Source organism: Takifugu flavidus, chromosome 6 (genome assembly GCF_003711565.1).
Source record: "Takifugu flavidus isolate HTHZ2018 chromosome 6, ASM371156v2, whole genome shotgun sequence".
In the NCBI taxonomy this organism is placed as follows: domain Eukaryota; kingdom Metazoa; phylum Chordata; class Actinopteri; order Tetraodontiformes; family Tetraodontidae; genus Takifugu; species Takifugu flavidus.
In genome coordinates this window covers 16,027,803-16,037,802 of record NC_079525.1, presented here as the reverse complement: position 1 = coordinate 16,037,802, position 10,000 = coordinate 16,027,803, and the positions used below count along the sequence as shown (strand labels likewise).

Below are 10,000 nucleotides of genomic sequence, written 5' to 3'. Positions count from 1 at the left end.
TGGATGGATGGATGGATGGATGATGGATGGATGGGTGGATGATGGATGGATGGATGGATGATGGATGGAGGGATGGATGGATGATGGATGATGGATGGATGATGGATGGATGGATGGAGGATGATGGATGATGGATGGATGAGGGATGGATGGATGATGGATGGATGGATGGATGAGGGATGGATGAGGGATGGATGATGGATGGATGGGTGGATGAGGGATGGATGGATGGATGGACGGATGGATGGATGATGGATGGATGGATGGATGGATGGATGATGGATGGATGATGGATGGATGGATGAGGGATGGAGGGATGAGGGATGGAGGGATGAGGGATGGATGGATGGGGGGATGAGGGATGGATGGATGGATGAGGGATGGATGATGGATGGATGGATGGATGGATGGATGGATGGATGGATGGATGGATGGATGGATGATGGATGGATGCTGGATGGATGAGGGATGGATGGATGCTGGATGGATGAGGGATGGATGGATGCTGGATGGATGAGGGATGGATGGATGCTGGATGGATGGATGAGGGATGGATGGATGATGATGGATGGATGGATGAGGGATGTTACCGGTGAAGCTGCAGCTCTCCGGTAACATCCCGACTCCTCTCTTTGGCCGACCTCCAAGTGGTGCAGGACAGAAAGGAGGGGGGGAGGAGGGAGGGGGGAGGAGGGGGAGGGAGGAGGAGGAGGAGGAGGGAAGAGGGAGGAGGGAGGGGGGAGGAGGGAGGGGGAGGAGGAGGGAGGGGGAGGGGGGAGGAGGAGGAGGAGGAGGAGGAGGAGGGAGGGGGGAGGGAAGAGGAGGAGGGAGGAGGGAGGGGGGAGGGAGGAGGAGGAGGGAGGGGGGAGGAGGGGGAGGGAGGAGGAGGAGGAGGAGGGAGGGGGGAAGGGGGAGGAGGAGGGAGGGGGAGGAGGAGGAGGAGGAGGAGGAGGGAGGAGGACCTCCGCGCTGCCTTTAAGCATGCTGCTCCCGCTCCTCCCCTCCCGTTGCTCCTCCCCTCCCGTTGCTCCTCCCCTCCCGTTGCTCCTCCCCCTCCTCGGCGTGTCCGCGCGCTCCTGACTGGCTCTGTGTTGCGCCGCTGCGGTGGATCTGCTGCTGCTGCTGGTGCTGCTGCTGCTGCTGTTGTTGTTGCTGTCTCACGATGACGCTTCGTGCTCGTGTGAAGCGCGCGGACTGATAAGAGAAGGCAGCGAATCCGCCCCAACATGAGGGGCAACGGGGCAACTGGGGCAACTGTGGCTTTCTGCCTGATTTTAGCACCAATTACAGGTAAGAAGGCGGAAGGAGCCGCGGGTTCAACTTTCTAAAGAAGCTTCTAGCGTTTGTTCATAGACGCGCTGGTTTATTATTATTATGTTTATTATTATGTTTATTATTATTATATTATTATTATTGTTGTTATTATTATTATTATTGTTATTATTGTTATTATTATTATTATTATTGGATCTTTGCTGAGCGACGTTCAGAAGGAGCATTGTTGCTGCCTCCTCTGCTGTTTCAGGACATGGAGATAGTCAGCATCATCCTGGGGGGGTGCGCGTGTGTTTCGGGGGGTGCGCGCGCGTGTGTGGTCGGGTGCGCGTGTGGGGGGGGGGTGCGCGTGTGGGGGGGGTTAACGGTTGGTAACGTTCAGGTCTGCTGATCATGTCATCCTGATACCTTGTAAGGGTTCAGGTGGAAGATGCCTTTAGGCAACAGGTGCACACACACACACACACACACACACACAGTGTGGGCATCTTCCAGTGTGTGTGTGTGTGTGTGTGTGTGTGTGTGTGGGGGGGGGGGGGTGCTAAAATATTTATGGAATAGGAATAAAGAGATTTAGTTGTGCAGCCATGAGGAGCACACGTGGTTACTGAGCAGGAGGCCTCAGGTTCCACAAAACTGAAGAGAAGCACACACACACACACACACACACACACACACACACACACACACACACACACACACAAAAACACACACCCACCCACCCACCCACCCACTCACACACACTCCCAGGCCTGAAGGCTCAACAGTCACATGAAATCTTGAGTTAAAATCTTCCCATAAAAAAGAGGAAACATGGAGGAAAGTTCATCAAACGGGGAAATGAAAGATTTCCAGTTTTTTCCAGTTTAACCTAAAAACACGACTCAGACGTCGTTATTGATCGTTGGGGCACCGAGTCCTTCAGAACCAGAATTAGCAGCTAGCGACCCGGTCCGTTTTCACACTTTGAACGTGGATCAAAGATGAGGAAATCCCAGATAAACTCCACAATGCCTGAAGGAGACAGGAGGAGGTCAAAGGTCACACTGAGGAGCCTGGATCTGAAGGTCCCAGGGTGCTGCAGGAGGGCTGGGAAAAGGAGGAATTTCTTCCTGGATTTCTCCGGGATGGTGGAAGCGATGGTGGTTCGCTGCCAGGCCCGAGCGTGGGCTGGACCCCTGCAGCAAAGTTCTGGTTCCACTGAAGCCCGGCGAGGAGGCGCTGCAGGACGCCGCCACGCTGTGTCGGATCAGCGGCCTCACCAGTCACATGACCTCTGTTCCAGGGTGCTGGAGACCCGTCATCACCCCGGCGGGCCGCACCTCGTCGTTCCCAGGAGGGGGAGGCTGGAGCTGCGCTGCCATGACGACGCCACCTCGCCCGCCGCACCTTCCAGCCTGAAGTGGCTGCGGGAGCGGGGCCGCAGGCTGGAGGGGGAGGGGCAGGAGGGCGGGGCCGCCTCCATCACGGTGGCGGCGGCGCAGCCGTACCACATGGGTCGCTACACGTGTGTCAACAACAGCACCAGGGAGCACAGCTCCATCTACGTCTATGTGAAAGGTGGGTGACCCGGGGGGGGGGTGACCCGGGGGGGGGGCAGGGGGTGACCTGGGGAGGGTGACCCGGGGGGGGGGCAGGGGGTGACCCGGGGGGGTGACCCGGGGGGGGACTGTCCCCAACCACTGAAACCAGTCTCCGTCCTCCCTCAGACGGACCAAATGTTTTCCAGCGCACCATCGTGAACAACATCCTGGAGCGGGCGGGGGAAAACGGCGTGATTCCCTGTCTGGTCACCGACCCGGAGGTCAGCCGTTTGACCCTGGAGACCTGCGACGGGCGACCTTTGCCCTCGGGCATGAAGTACCACGGCCACCTGCAGCGCGGCGTCATCATCAGCAGCGTGAGGAAGCAGTACGAGGGCTGCTACGTGTGCGTGGCCCAGCTGGGCGACCACGTGGCGGCCTCCAGCCCGTACACGCTGGACGTGTTGCTGGGTAAGTGAGTGACCACACGGGTCCGTTTATGGTTCCGTCTGCTCACCAGATTTAGGACATTTTTAGGGTCATTACGCTAAAGCAGCAACAATGATGAGCTAACAATGATAGCATCTGCTGGCAGCCGTTAGGCTTAGCATGAATGGAACTAATGCTACTGTAAGAGAACCTCCTGTTAGCGTGCACGGAGAACGGGTTAATGTAAACATGCTTAAAGAATTAGATGACGTCATCGTTTATTATGGTACCATTTATATCTGATGGATTTAAAGTTGGTCTGTAGGGGGCTGGAGGTCCTGGTGCTGCACTGGAAGGTGTTAGCATGAGGGGGTTAGCATTAGGGGCTTAGCATGAGGGGCTTAGCATGAGGGGGCTAGCATGAGGGGGCTAGCATGAGGGGCTTAGCATGAGGCCCAGATGAGCCAAGCCATCCCTGAGCTGCACAGCCTTTCAGAGTGTAAACAGGAGATCAGAACCAAACCCAGAGGGTGTGTGTGTGTGTGTGTGTGTGTGTGTGTGTGCGTGTGTGTGTGTGTGTGGGTGCGTGTCGGGGGGGGGGGGGGGGGGGGATCAGCACAGGAGTAGAGAGCTTAGACGTGTTTGTCAGGAACACGCAGGCTGGACGTTGGAAGGTGCGTTTGTGCGCACGTTCTGGGCGCGTGCACGTCACCATGAATCAGCCTCTGGAATCTGCTGCGGCTGAACAGGGCGCCACACCTTCTGGCCACAGGAACCATCACTTAAACTGGAAATGTGAAGGTCCAAATGAGCCGTCTAACTGGTCCGGGATGGGAATCCCGGTTGTGATCTCTTGATCCAGTGCCAGAGACGCCTCCGGTGATCCTGCTGTCGGAGAAAGACACCGTGATCCTGAGGAAAGGGGAACCGTTCCAGATCACCTGCAGCTCCACCAACGTCAACCTCAACTTCAGTCTCCAGTGGGATTTCCCCTTCACAGCGGTGAGCAGGGTCAAGGGTCAAAAGCTCCTCTTTATTAGGGGACAGTGGCCACGTGGAGGGCCTGCAGTCCTCATTCTGGGCTTTTACGTTACAAATATAATCAGATCTTTACTTTTAGCACCTCCTGGCTCATGACTTTAGAGAAAGGATGAACTCAGGATGAGCTTCACGTCTCTGATGCAGCGTGTTTCTGTTTGGCTGCACAGAAACCAGACGAGTCCTTCACGTCGAACATCCTGTCCAGTTCCAGGGGTTACCAACTCTCCGCCTCGCTGTCCATCCCAGCCGTCAGTCGCTCCGACTCGGGCTCCTACCGGTGCTACGCCCTTAATGAGAGGGGGGCCAGCGCGACGGAGCTGCGGCTGGATGTTCGCGGTGAGCGCAGCCCTTCACTACCACCATCCTCCAGCTCCAGTATTAGCAAAGGGCTCAGCGTTAGCAAAGGGCTCCAGCGTTAGCAAAGGGCTCCAGCGTTAGCAAAGGGCTCCAGCATTAGCAAAGGGCTCAGCATTAGCAAAGGGCTCCAGCATTAGCAAAGGGCTCCAGCATTAGCAAAGGGCTCCAGCATTAGCAAAGGGCTCCAGCATTAGCAAAGGGCTCCAGCATTAGCAAAGGGCTCCAGCAGCCAAAACACCTGCAGCCACTCTTGCTAACCAAATGATGTTGTTATAGCCAACATGTGAAATTAGCAGCGGTCTAGACAGGAGCCGAGGCCCTAACGAGGCCCTAACGAGGCCCCACCTTCGTACGTAGACAGCAAATATTTCAGTTTCCCCCTGGACATGAAGAAGCATCTTTTGTCTGTTCCCCTCCAGAACAGGGATTCTTTAGCCTGTTGGGAAGCCCCGGTCCAGTCCGGGCTCACGTCAGAGAAGGGGAGAGCCTGAGTCTCCGGGTGGAGTTTGATGCCTACCCTGCTCCCAGCTCCTGGTCCTGGTCCTACGATGGGAAGCAGCTCCTCAACACCACCGAACACGTGATCACGGTCCATCAGCAGAAGTACAGGTGGGTGGATCAGAACCGGGCCGGGGGCGGGGCGTCCGGGAGCGCCTCTGATCTGACCGTCGCTCCCTCAGATACCTCGGCGCCCTCAGACTCGTGCGGGTCCTCAGCAGCGAAGGCGGGGTTTATACGTTCTCGGCCAATCACGAGGACGCCTCGTTCCAGCATCTCTTCCACGTGTTCGTCAACAGTAAGTCGTGAGCGCGCACGTGCGCTCGTGCCAGTCGTGTTTCCCAGGTGATGAGTGAGCCCCCCTCTCCAGGCAGGCCCGTCATCGTCACCCAGGAGGGGCCCGTGGACGGGCAGGTGCGCTGCCGGGCTGCAGGGTACCCGCTCCCGAAGATCAGCTGGTACTTCTGCCAGCTGCCCCACACCCGGTAGGAAACCAGCCGGCTTTGATCTGCGCCTTTGATCTCACGGATCAGAGCGATCTGCCCTAACGTCACCTTTGGGGGGGGGGGGCTGCGTTACTGTTACCCTCACATTCATTATCTATTCCTTTGATCTTTTTATTTCTCTTTGTTGTAGCCGTTACTCTGACCCACCACACATGACGTCCTGATGTTCCTCTGTTTCTATTGATGTTCTCATGGATCAAAGCTGTTGTTTGTCAGGCTGGGAGCTTGGAAATGAGCCATTTTCTGTTATTGATCCACCGGGGGGGTGACACACCGTTTATCTCATTTTAGAGTCTCCAGGGAATCCAGACTAATCATGCTGTTGCCATGGCATCAGCAGTTTAACACCTTAACTCTAAAACCTCCTATTAGCGACTGTTTCACGAGCGCTAACCTTGTAGCAACTCTCAAACCAGCACGTAAAACATGCTAACGACATTTCATCATTATTTCGATCGTCAGGATGATCACTAAGTTCTGCTCAGGCTCCATCCTAAGTGATGGGACTTGGAATCTTTGGAAATGCTCCGCAGGTGTTCGCACCTGCCCAACGCCACCCAGTGGGAGGTCCCGGAGGCTCCCGCCGTGACGGAGGCCGTGTTCGGGAGGAGGGAGGTGGAGAGCCGGCTCAACGTGAGCCACAAGGAGCACCAGCATTATCACACCCTGGAGTGTGTGGCCAGCACGGAGGAGGAGGAGGCCTACACCCTGTTCTCCATCAGCGGTAGGACGCCATTATCAAACACACCGGGCCAGGTGTGCAGTTAGTGGGCGGAGCTTGGAGATTAGAGCGTGCTGAGGCTGGATTAGAGGTTCCTAATCCTCCACACAAACAAACACCACTGCTGCAGATGTCTCCCCGAACCACCAGGTGGCACCATCATGACACCCGCCTGCTTCACCTGTGTCCCCCCAGAACGCCTCGTCCCTCACCGACTCTTCACGCCTCTCCTGACCACCATGGTGGCCACAGGTGTCCTCCTCACCCTCGTCCTGATGCTGCTGCTCTATAAATACCTGCAGGTGAGAGAAGAAGAAGAACTTAAGAGTTTAATCCCCCGTCACTGGAGAAAAGTGGCCAGAGATGGAGGCGTGTCTCCAGCTGATTGACAGCAATAATCAGGCAGTGAGCGAGGCAGCACGTCCCTCACGGGTCCTGAGGACCCGGATCCATATCGGGCGCCCTCGCCGCTGCTCCCATTGATCCGCATGATCAGCTTAACTCCAGCGACCCACTTCTCTCTCGTCCTGAACAGAAACCCAAGTTTCAGATCCAGTGGAAAGTGATCGAAAGTATCCATGGCAACAGCTACATTTACATCGACCCCACCCAGCTGCCGTACGACGCCAAATGGGAGTTTCCTCGACAGAAGCTTCGCTTTGGTACGACAGCTCCCAGAAGGGGTCAGGGGTCGACGTGCTCGCCGTATGTGATCCACAGGTGTGATCATGTGATCCGCAGGTAAAACCCTGGGCTCCGGGGCCTTCGGGAAGGTGGTGCGGGCCACGGCGTACGGCCTCTGCTCCGCCGACACCGTCTCCACGGTCGCCGTTAAGATGCTCAAACGTAGGTGAAACTCCTCCCTATTGGCCACGCCCACCTCCAGCTGTGGGGAGCAGGTGACCCTTTCATGTCAGGTTAGCACGATGCTAACCCTGATTAGCCGTCATGTCTGGGGCCACACTCACGCCCGGCATGCGTGTCAGGTTAGCACGATGCTAACCCCGATTAGCCGTCATGTCTGGGGCCACGCTCACGCCCGGCATGCGTGTCAGGTTAGCACGATGCTAACCCCGATTAGCCGTCATGTCTGGGGCCACGCTCACGCCCGGCATGCGTGTCAGGTTAGCACGATGCTAACCCCGATTAGCCGTCATGTCTGGGGCCACGCTCACGCCCGGCATGCGTGTCAGGTTAGCACGATGCTAACCCCGATTAGCCGTCATGTCTGGGGCCACGCTCACGCCCGGCATGCGTGTCAGGTTAGCACGATGCTAACCCCGATTAGCCGTCATGTCTGGGGCCACGCTCACGCCCGGCATGCGTGTCAGGTTAGCACGATGCTAACCCCGATTAGCCGTCATGCCGTGAACGCCACTCAACGCTGGTCTCGTTGCAGCCAACGCTCACGCCACGGAGAAGGAGGCGCTGATGTCCGAGCTGAAGGTCCTCACCTACCTTGGAAACCACGTGAACATTGTGAACCTGCTGGGGGCGTGCACGGTGGCAGGTGAGGGCACGTGCACGAGTGCCGTGGTTTGCTGGGGGAGTCGGCCTTTCTTGGTGTCACACGGCTCAAAGCGTTTGTAACGTCTCCTTTTCCTGCCAGGCCCAATTTTAGTGATCACAGAATACTGTTGCTATGGCGACCTGCTGAACTTCCTGCGGGGGAGACGAGCGTCCTTCCTGAATCCCAAAGCCGGCGATGACTACTACAACATCTCGGAGCAGATGAAGCCTGCCAGGTACGGCTGTTCTGTGTGAGGTGGCTGGTTGGTTTACAGACGTCTAACGTGCTCACACGTGCACGTGCACAGGGAGGAGAGGCCTTCGGGATACGTGCCCATGCGCCCGTCAGAGAAGGAGCGCTCCTCCCCGTCAGGTCAGGCCTCGTTGATGTGCATTTAACGAGCGTTGACGAGCGTCAGACTCATCCCGCGTTTGATCTGCTCACCAGAGGAGCCGGAGGAGCCGGAGGAGCTCCCCCTGGACCCACAGGACCTCCTCAGCTTTTCCTTCCAGGTGGCCAAAGGGATGGAGTACATTACATCCAAGAACGTACGGCTCCTTACGCTCTACACCAGGGGGGGCAAATCCAGTCCTCGAGGGCCGGATCCAAGCCAGACCTTCTGTCCTACAGGTAAACACTCACCTGGGCTCCATTTACCTGGTGAAAGCGTTTCCTGCCTGGTAGGATGCAAATCCTGGCTTGAATTCAACCCTCGAGGACTGGATTTGACCTCCTCTGATGGACAATCCATGAAGGCTGGGATCCAGCCAGGTTTTGCATCCTACCAGGGAGAAACTGCTTTCACCAGGTAAATGGAGCCCAGGTGAGTGTTTACCTGTAGGACAGAAGGTCTGGCTTGGATCCGGCCCTCGAGGGCTGGATTTGCCCCCCCTGCTCTACACACATTTAGGACCCTGACCCTGCATGAGGCCCAGGCACTAGTTCCTGTAGTTCCTGTAGTTCCTGGAGTTCCTGTAGTTCCTGCATGAGGCTCAGGCACTAGTTCCTGTAGTTCCTGGAGTTCCTGTAGTTCCTGCATGAGGCTCAGGCACTAGTTCCTGTAGTTCCTATAGTTCCTGTAGTTCCTGTAATTCCTGTAGTTCCTGTAGTTCCTGGAGTTCCTGGTGTTCCTGGAGTTCCTGGAGTTCCTGTAGTTCCTGTAGTTCCTGGAGTTCCTGCTCTGCTGCTTCTATTCTGCAGCCTAAGAATCAATTTTTCACTGTGAAACCCAGTTAGTGTCAGTTGTGCTCTGTTTGCTTCCCTGGGTGTCCTGACCTGTGTGTGTGTGTGTGTGTGCGTGTGCGCGTGCGTGCGTGCGTGCGTGCGCGTGCGTGCGTGTGTGCGCGTGCGTGCGTGCGTGTGTGTGCGTGTGCGTGCGTGTGTGTGCATGCGTGCGTGTGTGTGCGTGCGTGTGCGTGCGTGCGTGTGTGTGTGTGTGCGCGTGTGTGTCCGTGTGTGCGTGTGTGCGCGTGTGTGTGTGTGCAGTGCATCCACAGGGATCTTGCAGCCAGGAACGTTCTGCTGACTCACGGCCGGGTGGCAAAGATCTGTGATTTCGGGCTGGCTCGTGACATCACCACCGACGCCAACTACGTGCTCCGGGGCAACGTGAGTCTGTTTACACAGGAAATAAGGAAGAACTCCGGGATCCGGGAATATCAGGAATGTTGCTGTGTTCTTGGTTCAGGCCCGTCTGCCGGTCAAGTGGATGTCTCCGGAGAGCATCTTCGACTGCGTGTGCACGTTTGAGAGCGACGTGTGGTCCTACGGCGTCCTGCTGTGGGAAATCTTCTCCCTCGGTAACGTTCCCGTCACGGACGCCGCTGCGTCTGCTGTGCTGAGGTTGATGGTTGCTGCTCTCCACGCCGCCCAGCTGCTCGTGCTTTAGCCCCAGGAAGTGGCGAGGAGCCGCCAGCTCACGTGCGTGTCTGTGTTGCAGGTAGCAGCCCGTACCCGGGAATGAGGGTCGACGCCGCGTTCTACAGGATGATCCAGGAGGGTGGCAGGATGGGCAGGCCCGAGTTCGCTCCGCTTCAGATGTAGGCGCACGTTCTGCCTGCACACACACGTGCACACACACACACACACGTGCACACACGTGCACAGACTGCCTGACCCATTTGAGTTCCTCCAACGTTCC

The 10,000-nt window shown here is 56.9% G+C and overlaps 1 protein-coding gene across 1 annotated transcript in view; it reads left to right on the top strand.

The window, feature by feature from the left end:
- Positions 1–1,077: 1,077 nt before the first annotated feature.
- The window catches only part of kitb (KIT proto-oncogene, receptor tyrosine kinase b), a 10,437-nt gene continuing 1,514 nt past the window's right edge, over positions 1,078–10,000 (top strand). Inside the window, exons 1-19 of the mRNA XM_057035213.1 lie at positions 1,078–1,290; positions 2,561–2,835; positions 2,985–3,269; positions 4,090–4,229; positions 4,436–4,604; positions 5,045–5,234; positions 5,306–5,421; positions 5,494–5,608; positions 6,163–6,353; positions 6,546–6,652; positions 6,886–7,012; positions 7,092–7,196; positions 7,750–7,860; positions 7,960–8,095; positions 8,168–8,232; positions 8,308–8,408; positions 9,346–9,468; positions 9,548–9,659; positions 9,800–9,899. Of these exons, the coding sequence (XP_056891193.1) occupies positions 2,769–2,835; positions 2,985–3,269; positions 4,090–4,229; positions 4,436–4,604; positions 5,045–5,234; positions 5,306–5,421; positions 5,494–5,608; positions 6,163–6,353; positions 6,546–6,652; positions 6,886–7,012; positions 7,092–7,196; positions 7,750–7,860; positions 7,960–8,095; positions 8,168–8,232; positions 8,308–8,408; positions 9,346–9,468; positions 9,548–9,659; positions 9,800–9,899 (2,360 nt within the window). The 5' untranslated portion in view covers positions 1,078–1,290; positions 2,561–2,768. The remainder of the gene's footprint in view (positions 1,291–2,560; positions 2,836–2,984; positions 3,270–4,089; positions 4,230–4,435; positions 4,605–5,044; positions 5,235–5,305; positions 5,422–5,493; positions 5,609–6,162; positions 6,354–6,545; positions 6,653–6,885; positions 7,013–7,091; positions 7,197–7,749; positions 7,861–7,959; positions 8,096–8,167; positions 8,233–8,307; positions 8,409–9,345; positions 9,469–9,547; positions 9,660–9,799; positions 9,900–10,000) is intronic.